The sequence below is a fragment of the Magnolia sinica genome, chromosome 1, assembly GCF_029962835.1.
Source record: "Magnolia sinica isolate HGM2019 chromosome 1, MsV1, whole genome shotgun sequence".
Classification (NCBI taxonomy): domain Eukaryota; kingdom Viridiplantae; phylum Streptophyta; class Magnoliopsida; order Magnoliales; family Magnoliaceae; genus Magnolia; species Magnolia sinica.
The window spans coordinates 23464627-23486226 of record NC_080573.1 but is presented as its reverse complement, the minus strand read 5'-3'; the positions used below and the strand labels follow the sequence as shown (position 1 = coordinate 23486226).

Genomic DNA, 21600 nt, shown 5'->3' with positions numbered 1-21600 from the left:
AACAGCTGTTACGAGTATATATATATATATATATCAGTGTATCAAATAGCGTTCGTATTTCGGCCACTAACTGACCATTACAGGACCATTGTGGGGCTGTTACAGGCCGTTACAGCCATTATGACCCCGTAATGCATAATAGGTACCACCATTACAGCCGTTACATAACCATTTTGGAATACCTTGCGTCTGACTGATTGGACCAGCAATTTGACCGAATCACCCACCAGTATAGGTTAGGTCCAGTCCAGGTTTTAAAACATTAAGCAAAATCCACGCTCAACCTAGCCTTCACTAAGGTAAGTGTCTCTAAGTAATTTTGCTATTACAAATACATACATCTTTTCTAAATATCACCATGCATTTATAGGGGTACATTGATCTTCTTCTTCTTTTACATAATATATGGGCTTTGCATTCAGGCACCCGGAACATGGAGGTGGATGCTTGGAGTCGCTGGCATTCCAGCTCTGTTACAGTTTATATTGATGTTCTTTCTCCCCGAATCATCTCGTTGGCTGTATAGAAAGGTGCTGTAATTTTCAACCTTTTCTTGCTCTAATTTTGTCTGACATCAGTGACCAATACATACATGCATATAGGAGCACACATTCATGCTCATGCATGCATATAGGTAAAGACAGACATGACATACCAACAAGGGCTGCAACTTGGGTTTGGAGCACTCCAAACCTGATTGATCCAACTCGAGTTCGGGTTTGATTGTCAAGGTCCTTGAGTCAGGTTCGGGTTGGAGAACGCCAACCCGCATTGATATCGGTAGGGTTTATGTTGAGATCATTTGAGTCAGGTTAGGTTGGTTTGGAAGACATGTATTTGGGTCAGGTTTTAGGTCGAGTCTGGTCGGGTCGGATATAAAGGAATTTGGGTTGGGTTCAGGTTGGGCACCTTGGATTGGAAGTCAGTTCAGGTCAGGTTGCAGGTTGGGTTTTCTTGAGTTCAGGTAAGGTTTGAGTTGAACCTCAACCCCAACCCGACCCACCCAGGTTGCACCAAATTTTTTCCAAAATTCAGGCCTAGGAGCACATTCATCCTCATGTGCATAAATAGAAACAATCATTCATACACCAGACTGGGACTACAGACATGCACATACACATTCATGTATACAGTCCCAAGCAAACTGCAACAGTGTAAACATACACATACATACAGCATCATCACAGCCCTGTCCCGACTATTTAGGGTTGTATTTACAATCCTGTTTCATCAACAACCTATATTTAAGGCCCTATCTTACATAGATAACACGTCTTCATATCCCTTCTGACTGCTTCGATCCAAGTCTTCCTCGTCTTCTTTCAGCCCATTTAAGCCTACTCAAGATTCCCTACTTATCAGAGCCATCTTTAGTTGTCATTGCATATGACCAAACCATCTCGATCCATTATTCTCCATCTTTTCTCTTATTAGGACTTTTCCTAGGCTGCTTCTTATGACCCCTTTCTTAATATTATCCTACCCAGTCTTCTCACATATCCATCTCTACAACCCTCATCTGCTATTAATATTCTCTTCGAATTGCTCTACACTCCGCCACATAAAGCATAGCTGGTTGAATAGCTGTCTTATAAAATATTTCCTTGAGATTCACAGGCATGAGGCAATCAAACCACAACCAAACAGAACATATCCATTTCATCCACCTAACTCTATTTCTATTAAAGACATCCCCATCCATCTCTCCATCTTTATTAAATCATGGAACAACAGTACAGAAACAAATCGCTTTGAGGAATCTCCATGCCATCAATCAACTAAAAAGCCGCATGCCTCTAATTAGTTCTACTAATAATATTGCATTCCAAATAATAATCTTGGTTCTTCTATTTTTTAAAGTGCTCTAGAGTTCTTCCTTTAAATCTCCAGTTTAGCATTTACCCCCTCTAGTATTGTCAATCAATGTCATGTCATCTGCAGACAAAATTCACCATAGAACATCATCATGGACACATACATCATCATCATCATCATCAAAGCTAAGATTACCTAGCAACATATATGCATACGTAACTACTAAAAGTTTTTGCAAGAAACATGAGGCAAGACTGCATACAGATACACATGCATGCAAACATTCATCCATATCTTTTTGCTTCTTTTGTTCTTTCTGGTAGGAAATTTTTTTGAAAGGTAACACCATCAGGTATTGAACCCAGGATCACTCACACATTACATTGTCTCTAAGAAATTGAGATCCAGCATTTTCTAATATGCCCAGTTCCTGTTCCACATTTCCGAATTTTAGGGAAGGCAAGAGGAAGCGAAATCCATACTAAAGAAAATATACCCACCCCATGAGGTAGAAACAGAGATTCAAGCCCTCCAAGAATCGGTAGAAGCCGAGGTCAGGGAAGGATCTTCAGAAAAGATCAGCTTTATCAAGTTATGGAAGACAAAGACAGTGAGGAGAGGTCTTCTTGCAGGTGTAGGACTTCAGGTGTTCCAGCAATTTGTGGGTATAAACACAGTCATGTACTACAGTCCAACAATAGTTCAGTTGGCAGGATTTGCATCCAACGAGACTGCTCTCCTACTCTCGCTCATCACTTCTGGACTCAATGCCTTGGGCTCTATAGTCAGCATCTACTTCATTGATAGGATGGGCCGCAAAAAGCTGCTGGTCATCAGTCTAACGGGGGTGATTATCTCACTCGGCATCCTGTCAGCTGCTTTCCATGAGACCAGTTCACATGCGCCAGATGTTGGTAGGATGGCAACGGAGCATTTCAGAAACTACACCTGCCCAGATTACGAGACAGCTTCTACAACTTGGGACTGTATGAGATGCTTGAAGGCTTCTCCACATTGTGGGTTTTGTGCTTCTGGCACTAACAAGGCTAGTTCATTTCCATCATCTTACAGTGTTTTTTATTATTTTTCCCGCAGTTCTTAACATTTGGGGCCCATGATGATCCAGACCATAGATGGAGGAAGCCCCAAATATCTCCCGAAATGGAAGAGATACTAACCCTTCAATCAGTGGCCTACAAAGTGACAGTTCTACAAAAGTACGCAGCAACTGTCCACATTCAATACACAATAGGCCAACAATCAAAGGGTACAGATAGTCCAATCTCAGAGATTTTGGGATATTCCACATCCACAGTGGATGCATGTCACGCATCACATCAACAGTCTGGATCTCCAAGCCATGGTCCCCACATATATGGAATCCTGAACATCAGCAAAACCGTACATTTCAGAGGGGCAGGACGTGATAATTCCTGATCGCGGAGCTGGTTTATAGATTTCCTTTTTTATGAATTTTGGTGTTTATCCTAATCACAGATGTTTCCGGGAGCATGTTTGATTTCAAATTCAACGTTGAGGGATCTCTGCCACAATGAACACAGGGAATGGTACACAAAAGGATGCCCAAGCAACTATGGATGGATAGCATTGGTCGGATTAGCACTGTACATCATCTTCTTTTCTCCAGGGATGGGAACCGTCCCATGGATCGTGAATTCTGAGATCTACCCTTTGAGATTTAGAGGAGTATGCGGTGGAATAGCTGCCACAGCAAACTGGATCTCAAACCTGATAGTGGCGCAGTCTTTCCTGTCCTTAACGGAAGCAATAGGAACATCATGGACGTTCTTTATATTCGGGTTGATCTCTGTGGCCGGCCTGATTTTCGTGTTGGTTTCCGTGCCAGAGACGAAAGGCCTGCCAATCGAGGAGGTGGAGAAGATGCTGGAGCAAAGAGCTATACAGCTGGTGTTTTGGAAGAAAGGATCAGATCAGGAAAAGAAGAATTCAGTTGTGTAAATGAAATGCCAGCAGTGGGGTTTCTGTACTTCCACTTATGTAGGAGCTCCCCTAAATCAAACCAAGGGAATTGTAATATATACAAGGACTAGGATGATGAGTCAGTTGTGTTAATTGGAAGTGATTTCAGTTAATTTAAGACAAAGGATTGCAAATAGTCAGTTCAATCAAGAAAAATGACAGAAACTATAGATGTTTTATACTATGGTTAATGAAGTAGCCCCTAAATCGCAGCTATCATGATCCATTTAACGTGTATGCTAGTGAAGGCAATCATAATTTGGTTATTTTCCACTTCCTTAGACTCATACTTGCAATTTAATTGGATGGCACATCCAAACACACCATAAGGAAGATGTGTCCCAGTTCTGTTTGTTCTTGCCCTGTTCTGGGGCTGAGCATTTGCTCCTTGTTGTATTTGTATCTTTCTTTTTTCTTTTTCTTTTTCAAGGTTTTGTTAAAGTAACCAACTTCATGGGGACCTTAGTAACGTCCCCAAATGGGGCAAACCTTTTAAGTGACACGTGGGATGCCCAATCGTCAATATGAACCATGCATTCTTTCATACAAGTAGGGACACCCATGGTGCAAAAATCACACCAATCCATGGTGTGCCATAAAGGCCGTTATGATACCGTAAAGGCCGTTATGTAAACGTATCGGTGGCAACCAGTACGCGTTGCAAGGTCGTAAAGGCTGTTACAGAAAAATGACCTGTAAAGGCCATTACAACCAGCGTAAAGGCTGTAACGGCCCCGTAATGGACCGTTACAGGGCTGATACAGGTTTTTTGAATTATTTTTTTTCAATAAAAAATAAATAAATTTGAGGCCATAATGGCCGTTACACCCTGTGTCGTAAAGGTAACGGTGGTGGCCGTTATGGCCACCGTTACCGTTACGGAATATCTTGCACCAATCAGATGATCCTAAGCATCCGATCAGTGGCGTGGAAAATGTGCACTCAAGATTGAGCTGATAAACAAAATAGGTCCAATCATCATCTTGAACCATCTATCCAATAGATCCCACTTTGTATTGCTTATGATTCCAAAGTAGTGCTTTGGTTTGATGATTCCAACCATGCAATCTATGGCTTCTAAAAAAATGGTTGTAACAAATTGGCCTCATTCATAGGGCAACATCCGATCGGAGTGATTCTTGAACCATAGGATGGTACTATTGAATGAACCATCCTGATTGATGATTGGGCACTGTGCGTGTCATTCAAAGGGTTTGGGGACTTTGCTATAGTCCCCATGAAGGTGGGGACATTAACAAAACCCTCAATATGATTACCATTAAAAAATCTATAGAACTCATGCCATTCCATACTCAAATGAATCATGAGATGCATTTTCATTTTTGTTGGCCCCAGTATATAGGACTGACCAGGAATGAAGGATTTTGTTAGTAGCTTACATGAGTTCTACAAAGTGTGCAGTCTTTGTTAAATATTTAGGTAGAACAGTTTTTTTCTTCTCTTTTTTTTTTGTGAGATTTGAACAAAACCATAAGACTGGAATCATAAATTGTATGATTTTAACTAGATTAGTAGTTTGTTTGGACTCATGGTGAATGAGCAGCAGTTTGGATTAGTAGAAAAGATAAAAGGCACCACAAAACTAGGTTATTAATATAGTCGTGCATTATAATAGTGAATGCATATAAATTACAGGCTATAGAAAACACCAGAGGTATATTTCAACAGGGATTATACGATCCTTGACCCAAGGATCTGCACATTGAGATGGACTAGACCCTGAAAATATCCTTGGTTGGCCAATCCTAAGCTTTCATTTTCTGGCCTGCAAATAAACCATCTAGAAGAGAGATTCAACTGAAAGAAAACCAAGATGGATGGCTCGATTCTTCCAAATATGAGATACTTCAGGGCACAGTCCATCCATGTCGGGGCCAAATGGACCAAATTGTCTGGACTACTGAACCTTTGGATCCCACTTGTGCAAACACACCACCCAAATATAGTGTGCAAATCCATGTTGAGGATCATATAATTCCTCATATTTTGATGCCAAGGTTCAGTAGAAGAATCAATAAGAGAAAAGACACTTCCCAAGATTGTGTAACAAAGACAAACAGATAACAATTCAGAACACTACCAATCTACTACTCGGAGGATAAAATTCCGCCCTCAAAACAATCCTACACAACAAGGATTACTCTCTCTTTGACATGAAAGTTTCCACAAGTACTTAAAAGTCCAAAATGAGAAAATTACAAAGCTGACAAAAAAAAATTAAAAAGCATTCCTCAGGCAATATGCTCTGCCAAAGTTAGAATCTTGACATGCTTCTTCTTCCTAAGCTCGTGAGGCACCGGCCCAAAAACACGGGTACCAATTGGCTCCCCTTGCTTGTTGACGAGGACTACTGCATTGTCATCAAACTTGATTTCACTCCCATCGCAACGGCCCCTCTGCATGGCTGCACGCACGACCACGCCATAGACCACCTCTCCTTTCTTAACTTTGCCACGGGGTTGAGCTTCCTTTACAGATGCTATTATGGTGTCTCCCAATCTTGCCCCTTTCTTCCCCTTTAGAGCTTGTATGCACATGACCCGCTTTGCGCCCGAGTTATCGACAACTTTGAGGTTGGTCCTCATTTGAATGAATGTTCTTTGCTGCTATAAAATCCAAAGAAGAAACATGTTTAGAAAATAATGATATTACAAAAATATGCTTAAAAAGAACTTCAGAACCATGGGAAAACTCTTGGGAAAAATGTGTAGGTTTGGAAGTCGGGATATCTCGGAAGATCTCCATGTTGTTGGGAAAATGGCCAAAAGTCCATGCATGACCCTCAGTCAGAGGATATGTAGTGTCATCAGGCATTAGTCCTATATAAGGAGGGCACGTGGTTTGGTGATCCAAACAATTGATTTGTATGGCCTCATAGTGGATGGATAGTTTCCCAAACATCTCGAAGGTGGAACAAGCCTAACTGTTTGATTCTGTGGCCTGCGAACAGATGGTTAGGAAAAAACACATCAACTGTCCATATTCAATGGGAAAGAGGTTCAACGGTTGGATGGCTAAGATCTTTCAATCCTGGAGATTCTTTGGGCATCGTCCATCCATCATGGGGCTAACATATCAACAGCCTGGATCACCAAACCATGAACCAATTGTAGGGGCAGGGGGGACCTTCATCATATCCCATCTCAAAAAGGAAAAGAAGACACATTTCCTCCATGAAGTAAAGAACGCTGAGATCAACGGACAAAGTAGTGGGAGCATGAAAAATCAAACAGAACAGTATAATCCCATAGAAACAAACCTGAGAGAAGAAATTGCTGCAGCCCAGCCTTGTCATTATATCATGTGATGTTCTCAGTAAACCCGATGAATGGTTTCCAATGCTCCCCATCAATGAGCGACCCACTTTTTTTGCCATACATGACAAGGTCAGTCTCATGAAATGCATATAACAAACAAGGCTATTCACGATATTCATATTTCTTATTACTGCAATAACTTGTGAAGGGGCACAACATAACTCTGCGTGAAAGTGATGTTTCAGGTAAGTCCCAAGCCTGGGTAAGGGAGGAAGGTTATGCCAAGTCGGCAGCTCATTGTAAAGCTTTGCCAAGCAATCATTATAAACCTGAGCTTAAATAGTTCCGACAATGGCATGACAATGATGAATGAAGACATAACACAAGCACATAACTTCATTACTATTCTCTTAAGTGATTTGGGAAAAACCACATTATCAGTTCACCAAAAACCAAGGATTTCTGAGCCAGGATCAATGCCCAACTCATAATCTATGACCAAAACCGGTAATGGAACTCATTCATAATGGATATGAATCACTCACTCAGCCAAGACAAAAATTTCAGCCAAATAATGCAGATGGGATAAGAGTATCCAATTACATTCATACTCAAAACCTCCTAAACGTGTCAGCTCAGCAGAGTCCTGAAACTCTGCCCAAAACAGCAGACATGGTCTAAATGTTATATTATATTTAAATATAAAAGTTCTCTGCTGAAAAGTGTTGAATGGAAAATTATGGTAAACTGCAAAATATGTCAATTTCTTGCACCAAACGCTGTCCTAAGTTAATGTATACAGCTGTATGAGACAGGATATACATGTCTAATAACATAGTAGAAAGTTATATATCAAAATACGAAGTCACTTGCACCAATATGGCTTCATTCCTTCACTAGAATCACATCAAAGTGTGACTTTCTTGTCTGTCCACACAATAAATTGTTTCCCCTTCCCAGTCATTTGTGATTTAATTAATTGGGAATTTTGAAAAACATGTCTAGCCAATATCATTCTCGTCTTTCATCTAACTGCATAGGTATCATGGTTGCACTAGTGGTCTTACAGTTACAGCCAGTATCCAATGCTTCCATGCACTTCTTACTAGAAATTAGTTGCACTGTCCTTCTAAACAGGATCAGCTTGCGCTTATACTTTTTCCGAAAGGTAACAGTACCAAGGATTGAACTGTGGATCACTCACACACAGTACACTGTCTTTACCAGCTCATCTAATGAGTGGGAGACTAGCCATTTATACTTGCTAACATTTTGAACGAGATGCTTCTCCGCCCCGCTCCACACCTGTGTCAGTTACTGCTTCTCTTCACACTTCGTGCAACTGACTCACAAAACTAGCGGCATCCCTAATTGTCCCTTAATTTAAGGGCGTAGATAATCGGGAACAATAAAGCTAGCCAATATTAGTATTGAGTACATTAAAGTCTCTTAAGTTAGACATCCACATGCTTACATAGACAGATCTAAGCCTTCCATCAGGTTTGAAATGATTGGTTTATCTATCAGGTCATTCGACTTCTCGGATGGGTCATGGTTGAAACTACTTTTCTTTTTTCTTTTTCTTTTTTGAGCAAATAACTGAGAACTTCATTAAAGCAAATGAACAGCAAAGCAGGGATACAAAACAAGCAAAAACATAAAACAGCCAACAAAAACAAAACATACACACTCAGGCCAGCTGATTAGATGAACTATTTAACCAAAAGCCGTGCGGGCAGGAATCACCCATCGCTGGCGCACAATTCCTTCCAAAGCGCATCAATTGATCTGACATAAAATCCAAAGATGGGACAGCCCATTCCAGAATACAGCCTTAATTTTTTTTCAATCAGGCCAGCTCTAGAGATTTGAACGTCCGTAAATATCCTGCCATTCCTTTCTTTCCATATCTCACAGAATACTGCATGGGGCACCAACTTCCACAACTCCTTCCTCTTTCCACAGATGGGAAAGTTTTTCCGCTAATAAACTCCTCTTCAGTGGATACACCTCTGGACCAGGCTATTCCAAACTCCAACAGGACAAAGTTCCATACATTGGACGCAACCAAGCAGTGAAGCAAAAGGTGAGCAGCATTCTCTTCTTCTTTCTTACATAATGCACCTGTTGGGAATGGCCATGTCCCAGCATTTGAGCTTTATCCACCATCAGAATTTTTTGGTGAATCACTAGCCACATGAGAGCTGCTATTCTTCAGCACACAGGGGCTTTCCACAGGAGCTTTGCAGACCACAATGCAGGATCATTGCATGCCTGACAGAAGAAAGATTTTGCCAGAAATTTTCCAGAATTTCCCATATCCAGATCCTCTTGTCGGCTACCAACAGCAATAGACAGACAATCTGTAGCAAGGAAAAAAAGCGACTGCAGCTTGAGCACTTGTCTTTCAAATTTCTTCTTAACACAATATTCCACAATATACTATATCCTCTAGTGTCAACACAATTCACCGATACACCTCTCCCTCACTAATCTGTAAAGTCTAGGGAATCTAGATGCCAAAGGGCAAGTGACAACCCAGACATCCTCCCAAAACATTACAGATTCTCCATTATTAACAGAAAATCCAAAACCAACCGTCAACATCTAGCCCATGCTTTTGATCTATCGCCCATTGCAACAATGTTTTTCCACATTTTGGATACTGGGGGGCGGTGAGAAAAGCCTGGATCACAGCCCCTATTTGCAACCCCATAACTTTGCGCCATAAAGCATCTCTTTCTCTGCCAAAACGCCACCACCATTCGCTGAGCAGACTACGGTTCTCTCCCTCTGATGATACCTAAGCCTCATTTTTTTCTTTGCCTTTTGGACCTCCCCCCTTTCACTAAATGGTTTTTTTTTTCTTTTCGGCCAAGGAGCCCCACGAGAATTGCCACTGAATCTTTTCAATCTTCACTTCTACAGATACTAGAATAATAAACAACAATAAACAATAAACTGGAACATTAGCTAGCATCAGTTTGACGAGTGTCCTCCCCCAAAAAAGAACGAGTGACAGATATCCTCACTGCCACCAGGCCAATCCCTTCACTATCCTTCACCGGATCCCAAATACTATATGCAGACCCATTCACCCCCAACTGCAGGCCTAAGTATGATATTGGGAGACCATGAGTTCTGCAAACAGGCAAATCTGCAAGATATTGAAGCACGTAAACCTATCTCAGAATAAACTATTGCTTAAATTTATTTTGAGACCTGACATCACCTTGGAGCATCTAAGAATAAACTTCATGTTGATTATCTCTCTCGTGGATGGTTTACAGAAAACCATGGTATCATTGCCAAACTGAAAGTGCAATAGATAAGCTTCCCACTTGAAATCCTTGTATCAGTCCCAACTCCTCATCTTTCTTGAACAGATGGCTCAGTCCCTCTGCAACCAACAGGTAAGGAAGGGGGATAGCGGTGGGCATTCCATCGACGGAAACCTCTTCAGCTCTTGAAGAAACCGCAAGGCAATCTAATCAGAATGGAAAAGTGGGTTGACAAGATGCACTCTGTGGCCCACCTAATCCATTTGTCTTTGATGGCAGATCCCCATACCATCCAAAATTTGTGTGTTGAAGACCCACCTTATCGCTTAAATGGCCTAATTTTTATGATAGCCAACAATGTTTCCTACCTATTAGGGGAGAGGAATTGCTGGATTTTTTTTATTTGTTGTTTTTTTTTTAGGGGGGGGGGGGGTGTTAAAAACACTCGCAAAAGAATAGAACCCCAACACAACACTAAGAAGAACCAGAAAGATTGGCAACCAAACCGGCCTTTACATAGCCCAACTCAAAACAAGCCCTTTGATATTTTTGATGACCTCATCCACCCACATGCTGTCATTTCGAGCTCCCCAAAAGATTACCATGAGGATCAACCTCCACTTAGCTTTTCCAGCTTTCCCAATTCCTCTCCCATGCCAAGCCCACGAGATTTTCCACAAAGTTCGGCGTCACCTAATCCATGTGCAACAAACACAAAAAGTGTGCCCACACTTTAGAAACAAAAGGACAATGCAAGAGAGAGAGAGAGAGAGAGAGAGAGAGAGAGAGAGAGAGGAGAAGAAGAAGAAGAAGAAGAAGAAGAAGAAGGAGGAGGAGAAGGAGAAGAAGAAGAAGAAGAAGAAGAAGATTAGGAGGAGGAGAAGAAGAAGAAGAAGAAGAAGAAGAAGCAGAAGAGAAGAAGGAGAAGAAGGAGAAGAAGAAGGAGAAGAAGGAGAAGAAGAAGGAGAAGAAGAAGAAGAAGGAGAAGGAGAAGGAGGAGGAGGAGGAGGAGGAGAAGGAGAAGAAGAAGAAGAAGAAGAAGAAGGAGGTGGAGGAGGAGGAGGAGGAGGAGAAGAAGAAGAAGCAGAAGAAGAAGCAAAAGGAGGAGGAGGAGGAGGAGGAGGAGGAGGAGGAGGAGGAGAATGATCAACTCTGCATCCTCCATACACATCAAACAAGTATTGGGAAAAATTAAGGCTCTCCTTTGAAGATTGTCCACGGTGAGAACCCCCTTACGACCCACAAGCCAAACAAACATTGCCACCTTTGGAGGAGCTCCATAGAACCAATCATGGAAAGGATGAGGTGGACATGATAGAGAGGAAGGCTTGCTAATGATACTATAAAGCAACCAAACAGAACTTCCTCAAACAATTGTCCAACCAAATCATCAAGTCCACTTGAATAGAAAAAGGATGAATGCTCTTGAGGCGGTCCAATAACCCAACAAACTCAACAATCGCCTTGTCCAACATGTTCCTACCACAAGGAGGATTCCACACCACCAAACTACCACAATAAGAAAAGCAATCCTGCTTCTAACTAAATAATTTATCATCACAATCGCTAAATATGAGAAGCTCAATAAAGTAAGAAGCTTTTCATGAACCAATAGCCTTCATAGACATTGCACTCATTTGTTATAAGCTCTCTCCAAAGGCTTCCCTCTTCTAATCCAAATCTCCAACCACTTACCAAGAAGCATAAATTCATAGCACCCAATCTTTTAAGACCAGCCCCACCTTCGATCGGCTTGCAAACCTCTTCCGCATCACAAAAGAGAAGCACGTCGTCCGCGTATTGCAAGTGGTTGAATTGACGCTCATTATTTGAAGACTTGAACCTACTGAATAACCCATTCTCCGCCCCTTTATGAAGCATCATACCGAGGGCCTCCCCAATCACCACAAATAAGGAGATAAAGGATCCTCCTACATAGACCCCGAGACACCTTGAAGTACCCTTTCAATGAACCATTCACCAATATAGAAAAAGAAGTAGATCGAATGCAAGACTTTATCCACCCTCTCCACTTCTTGCTATAACCCAATCTTTCAAGCATATGTTCTAAAAACTCGCAAACCACTCCTCTCCCTATGTTTGGAATCAATACATTCGTGCACGATCAAGGAGTTATCCAAAGATATGCCTACCCACCATAAAGGTACCCTGATTTTTCGAAATGACCTTAGAAAGAACTCCCTTGAATCTATAGGCAAGAATCTTGGCCAAAAGCTGATAGGAGTCTCCTACGAGAACGATCGACCTGAAATCTTTGAGATGGTTAGACCCTTTCATTTTAGGAATAAGAGTGATGAAAGAGGCCCCAAGCTCCCTCGAAAGACAACTACGATTAAGAAACTCTACGATAAAATTCACAACATCTTTTGTAATGAAATGCCAAATTTTTTTATAAAAGGGCATAAGCCATCAAGGGCCCGGGGCCTTGTCCCTACACGTGGATCTTAAAGCAACTATAACCTCGTCCTCCGAAATCGGTGCTTCTAGCAAAGCATCCTCACTAGCCAACATACTAAATTCTCAATTATCCAGCTACAGCCTCTTCCACCAATCACCGATCGAAGGTTCTTGCAAAACTCAACTATAGAATCGCAAATCTGATTTTTATCTGTAGTTCTAGACCCATTCACAATCAAACTAGAAATTTTGTTACCGCAAACCTAGGCACTAGCAATACTATGGAAGAAACGAGTACTTTTATTCCCTTCTTTCTTTGAGCCACACCGCTTTAGATCTTTGTCACCATTTAATTTCTTGATGCAAGACATGAAAATTAAATATGATATGCGAGATTTCAGGCTTAAGATCACGTTAGTTGCCCCAAGCTCCCTCGAAAGACAATCACGATTAAGAAACTCTGCAATAAAATTCACAACATCTTTTGTAATGAAATGCCAAAATTTCTGATAAAAGAGCATAGGAAAGCCATCAGGATCCTGGGGCCTTGTCCCTGCATGTGGATCTTAAAGAAACTATAACCTCTTCCCCCTAGATCAGCGCTTTTAGCGAAGAAGCATCCTCACTAGCCAACATACTAAATTCTTAATTATCCAACTGCAGCCTCTTCCACTAATCACCGATCGAAGGTTCTTGCAAAACTCAACTATAGAATGGCAAATCTGATTTTTATCTATAGTTCTAGACCCATTCATAATCAAACTAGAAATTTTGTTACCGCAAACCTAGGCACTAGCAATACTATGGAAGAAATGAGTAATTTTATTCCCTTCTTTGAGCCACACTGCTTTAGATCTTTGTCATCATTTAACTTCTTGATGCAAGACATGAAAATTAAATATGATATGCGAGATTTCAGGCTTAAGATCACGTTAGTTCAGAAACAATTACACAAATTTCATATCCCACATGAAAGTCCAAACATTCAATTAAGGGGAATCTATGCGGGTCCAGGCCTACACATGATAGGGCTGGATCAATAAAAATTATGAACCAAACGATACTCAAAGATAAGAAATAATCATCCACGCATGCATAGTAATCAGTCCCTAATCTAAGAGATTAAGAAATTCCAATCCGGAGAACCTTAGGGTAAGAAAATTGGCAAATAACTTAAGTAAAACGTAATCTAGAGCTAGGATTCATGAAAAACGGCTATGAGAGGATAAAAGAGGATAAAAACCTGAGCCAAAAGACGATCCTGCATGTGGACAGCAACATTGGCCCAGACGGACATGCGTGTGATCCCGGCCGCACGTGTGTGGGGCTCACTATTCAGAAAAAGGCTACCTTGGCCCTGGTCGGTCAAGAATGGTCTCCAAAACCCCCAAATCTCAACTCGATCTGATGTACGATTTGTGCGTGGTGTTCCGCCGAAGTTTCAGCTCGCCTGCGGGCCGAAATCTGAAAACCTGCTGTAATGAAGAAATCTGATGCAACAAAAGGACGAATTCAAAGTACGGATGGTGGGGGAAGATGGAAAAAAAGATGATGGAGGATGGGGGTAAATCGGGATCGATGTGACTTTGCACCATGGTAATTAGCCCTTCGAAAAGGGAGGGCTTCGCACCCACTTTTGAATTATTCCACAACTCACGAAGATAGCAGAAAAATAAAGCAGGAATTTTTTTTTTCTTAACTTCAATGAATCAAAAGAACTACAAGGGGTGCCTATTTATAGGAAAAATCATATACCCCAAAACTCGCACCATGTGCGTAACCTATTACTTGGCGATAAAGTAAACTAAAATAAAAACCAAACAGAGAAATCTAAAGCGTTCACAATGTTCTAAATAATAACAATAAGCAAAACCTAAAATATGAAATCAATCCGACGAGTGGGCCACGATCATGAGATCCCATGATGGGCTTTTTCTTGATTATTGGACCTAATCTTTTGAACCAAATTTCGTCTTCTAGGTAGGAGGCCCTCCCTGGACGTCATCATCGAGACAGATCGATGGTGGGGCCCTCCTACTCCGTGCGTACGTGCGTAGGTGAGGCGGCGTGCGTGCACGTATGCGCGAGATGTCCCCATCAATTCTCCTCGGCTACGAAGATTTTGCCACTGGCGAAATAAAACTCCTGAACCACTACAGGACGTCAAGATCAAGTCTCTGAAGTTCCTCCGCAGTGAGCCATGTGCTGTCTGAAGCTGGGCGTGACTTCCACTTGACTGACGTTAAAACTATCTGATGGTCCAAGATATCCTCTATTTCCTCTCTGGGTGTGTGAAAGTTAGGTATAAGAGGGAGTGACTAAGAAGAAATGTCAGGAAGAATAAGTATGAGAGGTCGAGGCTGAGAAAATGGGTTGGGACAGGTAGGTATGGGAGGTAGAGGCTGGGAAAATGGGTCGGGACGGGTAGGTATAGGACGTAGAGGCTGAGAAAATGGGTCGGGAAGGGTAGGTATAGGACGTAGAAGCTGAGAAGACGGGTCAGGACAGGTAGGTATAGGAGGTAGAGGCTGGAAAAATGGGTCGGGATGGATAGGTATGGGAGGTAGAGGTTGGAAAAATGGGTCGGGAGAGGTATGGGACGTAGTAACTGGGAAGATGGGTCCGGACGCATCGGTATGGGAGGTATAGGCTGGGAAAATGGGTCGGGAGGGGGCTATGGATTAATGGAAAGGTCTGATGAATCACGATGGTTAGGCGAAAGGCTAGACAATGCATTAATGGCCCCTTGAAATGCAACTAGATCCTCCACATTGAATGTGGAACTAATTCCCATGGAGGGTGGAAGATTTGCCACATACGCATTGAGACAGTTTCGTTTTATAATTTTGACGGGTCCAGCACTACGCGCGTGTAACTTACGAACGGCCCCCGGAGGTTACCGCTCGGGCCTGATGCGGACCATCACAGAGTCCCTTACATTGAATTCTTTGAAACATTTATGCTGGTCTGTAGAAAATTTGTAATGTTCATTACTAGTAGTGATCTTCTGCCTAATTTCTTGATGCCATGAATGAATGTGATGCACAAAAGACTCTACAGGCTCTGACGGCCTATGGGACAGTGACATAGGGACAAGATGAATAGGTTTTTCAGGTTTATAACCAGTAACGACTTCATAAGGACTGAGACCTGTGGACCTATCGACGGAACTATTAAACGCAAACTCGGTTGTAGGTATTACGGTGTCCCATGTTCTAGTGTGTTCTATATCCCTCCTAGGGGGAGACTCATCCGGTAGATCATCAGGAAAGACATCACGAAACTCATCTACTACCGGAATGACCTCAGTGGGTAACTCTATACTAGCCTCTGGGGCACTCTCTCTAGCCATAAGGCTGTACGTGTTGTACCACTCAAAATAGTGGTCTTGATGCCCCTGTTGGGGTGGGTGCACGGGTGCATGCCCATGACTGATTCATTGGCCACCTCCATTCATTGGTCTATCCTCCTGGCCACCTGCCTAAGATTGGACATCTACCCCAATGCTGGGATTTGTCCTGGCGGAGGCTTTTAGTTGGGTAATACGCGCATCAAATTGATCAAAGCGTTGCTCTATATATTGTTCATAGCACTTACCCAAATACTCGATTTGCTGGGACAGCTTATTCATTGACTCTAGCAGTTGCTTCATATTTAGTGTAGGGTGCAAGCCAAAACCATGACCTGTACGTGTGGGCATACACTGGCTAACTCAACCTAAGGACTTTCTATGACGACTATATGCGTCTAAAAACTAAATGACCCTACGAGACTCTATATGAAGGAGACTATACACCATTACGAAAATTCAGCTATATATATCAGGGACTACGGTTTTCTAGCAACTATATATGATGGACTGGATGCATGAATGACTCAAACAAACCAAACCCTAAATATGTGGTGAAATCCCCTACAAGAACCCTAAGCTCTAATACCAAATTTGATGCAAGACATAAAAATTAAATATGATATGCGAGATTTCAGGCTTAAGATCACGTTAGTTCATAAACAATTACACAAATTTCATATCCCACATGAAAGTCCAAACATTCAATTAAGGGGAATCTATGTGGGTCCAGGCCTACACATGATAGGGCTGGATCAATAAAAATTATGAACCAAACGATACTCAAAGATAAGAAATAATCATCCACACATGCATAGTAATCAGTCCCTAATCCAAGGGATTTAGAAATTCCAATTCGGGGAACCCTACGGTAAGAAAATTAACAAATAACTTAGGGAAAACGTAATCTAGGGCTAGGATTCATGAAAAACGGCTATGAGAGGATAAAAGAGGATAAAAACCTGAGCCAAAAGACGATCCCGCGTGTGGACAACAACAATGGCCCAGACGGACATGCGTGTGATCCCGGCCGTACGTGTGTGGGGCCCACTATTTAGAAAAAGGCTACCTTGGCCCTGGTCGGCTAGGGATGGTCTCTAAAACCCCCAAATCTCAGCTCGATCTGATGTACGGTTTGTGCGTGGTGTTTCGCCGAAGTTTCAGCTCGCCTACGGGCCAAAATCTGGAAACCTACTGTAATGAAGAAATCTGATTCAATAAAAGGACGAATTCGAAGTACGAATGGTGGGCGAATATGGAAAAAAAGATGATGGAGGATGGGGGTGAATCGGGATCGATGTGGCTTCGCACCACAGTAGTTAACCCTTCGAAAAGGGAGGGCTTCACACTCACTTTTGAATTCTTCCACAACTCACGAAGATAGCAGAAAAATAAAGCAGGAATTTTTTTTATTAACTTCAATGAATCAAAAGAACTACAAGGGGTGCCTATTTATAAGGAAAATCTTATACCCCAAAACTCGCACCATGTGCGCAACCTATTACTTAGCGATGAAGTAAACTAAAATAAAAACCAAACAGAGAAATTTAAAGCGTTCACAATGTTCTAAATAATAACAATAAGCAAAACCTAAAATATGAAATCAATCCGACGAGTGGGCCACGATCATGAGATCCCATGATGGACTTTTCTTGATTATCGGGCCCAATATTTTGAACTAAACTTCGTCTTTTAGGTAGGAGGCCCTCCCTGGACGTCATCATCGAGACAGATCGATGGTGGGGCCCTCCTACTCCGTGCGTACATGCGTAGGTGAGGCGGCGTGCGTGCACGTATGCGCGAGATGTCCCCATCACTTCTTCTTCCTCTGATCGATTAGCATAGCTCGAAGCTAACATCTTTATATGATATTAAAAATGCCAACCCAGCACGTGTCTATGACATCTGAGTTGTGTATTAAGGGACCCGCAGTGTAGATCATCCAGCCAAACACACATGCTGCTAAAGTATCAGGTAGATCACACATGAACGAAAAGAATACATGATCTCTATAAAAAAAACTGCACATTTTCTTTGACCACCCATTGTTTTCATTCACATCTACCAGATAGAGTTGATCGGCCTTACTTTTATCCACTTGATCTAGCTGTTTTCCGCCTGACACATGGCTCAGCTCAGATTTCAAATCCACATGTCAAATTGGCACGTGTAGTGGTTTGTAGAGAGTGTGTGGAGTTAGCAAACCACCACAAACAAAAAGAGGATTCTGACAGTGGTTTGGAGATCAGTAGATTCATATCTATCGTACGCATGGAGAGAGAGAGAGAGAGAGAGAGAGAGAGAGAGATCACTTCAAAGGCAGATAAGCTTGCCAGGTCACAGAAATAACAAGGCTTGTACTATACAACAGTGTTAGATAATGTAACACTTTGAGGCCCAACTGACCATTCTTTGAATTTGCTTCTCCTTCAGATAAAACTTCGATTTCACTAGATCAAGGGAAGGAACAATCCAAACAAGATCTGTACTGATGAGAAAAGGTGGCAAGATATAGATATAAGAATCCAGGAATACAATTCACTGACATCATAACAAACGAGGGGAGCCATGCCAGACAGACGACGGAGATCAGCAAATGAAGTACTATGATTGATATGTCATACACAGTCATGGTACTAAGAGATGCATTTAGCATTCCTATATACAGTTGCATTTGGATACTCAATTGTTTCGAATTGCAATAATCTAATTCAATGAAGTATTAATGACCAGTGGGAGGCATCCCCAATCCGTCACAATGAGATAGTAGCGTGCCAAATTGAAGTTACATGTCCCAAGCCCAACATGAAACACAATGAACTGCAATTAGGGATTTGGTTGTCATCACAAATTAAAGTGGTGCTCCCTTCAGCCCTCATCTTAGGCCATTTCTTCTGTATTGGGTTGTTGCAATTCAGCTCAATTGAGCATCCAAATGCAACCTTAGATAATAAAGGAACTTCAAGAAACCAAAATATGAAGTTAAAATACAAAGCATGAATAGAAACCCTGAAAGTAATGATACTTGCAGATGGCATTACTAATGCTAGTATTAGGTAATAATGCTGATGATGAATCATTACAACAGTATCATCAATTACAAAATTCATCCTTAAGGCTTCATTTGGATGCACAATTGTTTTGAATTGCAATAATTCAATTGAATAAAGAATGGCCAAAATGGGTCTAACCCCACTCCATTCTTAATCGGGAACTAGCTCCAAATTGAAACTAAGATCATTCCAAATCCAACTTGAAACAAATGGTATTGCAATGAGAAGCTTAACCATCATTGTAAATTAAAAGCACTAGTGCACTACGCACATTTTGGTCATTTCTTCTATATTAAATTAGATTCTTGCAATTAAGTTCAACTGAGCATCCAAGCGCACTCCTAGCAAATGGAACAAAACACCAACTGACAGCCTAGGATGAAACATACCTGTTGACCATGTTGAAGCAACACGACTCATATCTGCTGGAACACGTAAAAACCCAACAAAAGATAACAAAATAGCCCCTGGCAAGAAGGAATCACATAGTAGCATTAGACCCAATGAGTAATGATAGTATATGCAAGAATGTTTGCATGTAAGATGCACAAACCCATGTGTAATAAAGAGGGAGAATTCTCTATAAGACACAGATAAGAAACTTCCCTATTGTGTTTGTTCATGTGGGACTCATGGTTCAGTGACCAGACCATTGACCTGAATTACCACCGCGGGACCCATGATTCAGTGATCCAGACCATTGACCTGATGTACTCTGTCATGGATGAGTCATGCCCCAAAAATCTCCCCACAGGGAGGATATAATCTGACCTTTCAATTGTTAACTTACAACTACAAGATGAAGAAAGAATAAATACATAGAGAATCCACATTCAGTGTAAGAAGTGTTAGATTTGCAAGTGTTTCTTGTATACAACGGAGGATAGAAGAAAAATGAAACGATCAAATCTATCAAGTTCAAGGCTCGACTTGAATAGTCAATTTCTCAAGACAAATTTGCTACCCTTTTTCTAGAAGTTCAAGCAAGTGCAAACAAAGGAAATCTGCAAATTGTCTTCAGGATACAATGAACTCTCAATCCGATTTTCAACACGAAAATTTGCACATTTAAGTGTTGAACAGATCTCTAGTTTTGACACCGATATGCCTTAAGACGTTCAGAAAAAACTCAGCAAGAGATCAGATCGAGAGTAATTGCACAGAAGATGATATAATCTTAAGGATTAAGAGTATCTTCGTCTGGATTATAGTATCCAGGATTTATATCATTTGAAAGGTTATGGATTTCTTCCTGAAGAGGTGCTAAAGTGCCTCTTCAAGAAATCCATACCCATTTACAGCAAATAATTGCCTTCCATGAAAGGGCATGACTCTTTGTCATATGACAGTTATTTCTGTACCCATTCAGACAAAAGCAGTTATTCAACAGGAAAAACTGTATCCACATAAGCAACACATGGCATAGGTGCCACATGTACAATCATGTCACAATTACTCTCAATCAACAAAGAAAAAAGGTAATAAAACATCAGGGTACCATGGCCCAAAAAGTTTGAACCGAGTGCCAAAAAAGACTAAGGCTCTCTTAGCTCCTTGCGACAATGCGAAAGTGCACCTAATAAAGCGCCAAAAAGCGCCCTACAGCCCACACCACCCCCGCGGACGGTTCACACCGTCCTTGAGGAGATTTGAACCCTGGTTGCATAAGCAAAAACCCTTTTTCTTACCGACTGGCTATACACACTATTTATGAAAATTTTAAATAATTAATATATTTATTTACTTTCTAAAAATAACTTTTATTTTTGAAATTTATTTTTATTCTAAAAAACACAACAGGAAGTACCAAATAGTACTCAGGATCTACCTCTTTTGGAGAGCTTCGTGCATGATCCATCTATGATATGAAGCATCAGATCAGTGGTCTGGATAACGAATTCATGAGTCCTAAATGTATGAATTCTGTACACAAATGGGAAGTTCCATGGCCGTTTGGATGCCTGTATACTTGTGTAAAATGTAAGAAAGTTATAGGTGATTTTCTTACAGTTTGTGTTTGGGGGAGAAATGTTACAGGTAACAAAGTCTCAATCTGTTACTTTCTATCAGGTAAGATTGCAAGAAATGTAACAGAGGAATTAGGTGTTTTTCAAGTCACAGGTTACTTCGTTAAAGGCAACGGCTATCCATTTCGAATTTGGGAGAGGGAGGTGGAAACGCAACTGCATTGAAAGTGCACCTACCTGCTCTGACACAACGTCTCCTTCTCCCTCTCTCAGCTCTCCTTTTCTCTCTCTCTCTCTCTCTCTCTCTCTCTCTCAACGTCTCCTTCTCTCTCTCAGCTCTAGCAAGGTAAGCCCTGTTTCTTTCTTCTGCGTCAGGGCGGAACGGCCGCCGTTTGGTCACGGGGCGGTTTGGGATCGGAAGCGGATTGGCTGGTGTAC

The 21600-nt window shown here is 41.5% G+C and overlaps 2 protein-coding genes across 6 annotated transcripts in view; one reads left to right on the top strand and one right to left on the bottom strand.

Annotated features, from left to right (window-relative positions):
• The window catches only part of LOC131243121 (probable inositol transporter 2), a 10503-nt gene extending 6594 nt beyond the window's left edge, over nucleotides 1-3909 (top strand). The window contains exons 4-6 of the mRNA XM_058242238.1: nucleotides 423-530; nucleotides 2270-2860; nucleotides 3313-3909. Coding sequence (XP_058098221.1) covers nucleotides 423-530; nucleotides 2270-2860; nucleotides 3313-3795 — 1182 coding nt within the window. The 3' untranslated portion in view covers nucleotides 3796-3909. The remainder of the gene's footprint in view (nucleotides 1-422; nucleotides 531-2269; nucleotides 2861-3312) is intronic.
• LOC131243130 (large ribosomal subunit protein uL14mz) lies at nucleotides 777-21600 on the bottom strand. 5 transcript variants are annotated; one of them, XM_058242253.1, is made up of 5 exons: nucleotides 21024-21387; nucleotides 19585-19662; nucleotides 7097-7200; nucleotides 6063-6443; nucleotides 777-1930 (listed from the first exon to the last, which is right to left on the bottom strand). In XM_058242253.1, exons 1-4 carry the CDS (start codon nucleotides 21067-21069, stop codon nucleotides 6069-6071), a joined length of 603 nt encoding a protein of 200 aa, XP_058098236.1. In that variant the 5' UTR covers nucleotides 21070-21387; the 3' UTR covers nucleotides 777-1930; nucleotides 6063-6068. The 5 variants fall into 5 exon arrangements, with proteins under 5 accessions (XP_058098236.1, XP_058098253.1, XP_058098258.1 ...); XM_058242270.1 differs by lacking the exons at nucleotides 777-1930; nucleotides 21024-21387 and adding exons at nucleotides 21400-21433; nucleotides 21469-21547 and having other exon boundaries at nucleotides 5853-6443; XM_058242275.1 differs by lacking the exons at nucleotides 777-1930; nucleotides 21024-21387 and adding an exon at nucleotides 21400-21600 and having other exon boundaries at nucleotides 5853-6443.

Bases quoted from the DNA above. Each gene is read 5' to 3' on its own strand.
- LOC131243130 (XM_058242253.1), bottom strand. From the start codon at position 21,069: ATGCTTCATATCATAGATGGATCATGCACGAAGCTCTCCAAAAGAG. The intron at 19,663-21,023 runs GTAGATCCTGAG...CCTTCTTGCCAG, and splicing joins CACGAAGCTCTCCAAAAGAG to GGGCTATTTTGTTATCTTTT. The intron at 6,444-7,096 runs GTTTGTTTCTAT...TGGATTTTATAG, and splicing joins GCAGCAATTTCTTCTCTCAG to CAGCAAAGAACATTCATTCA.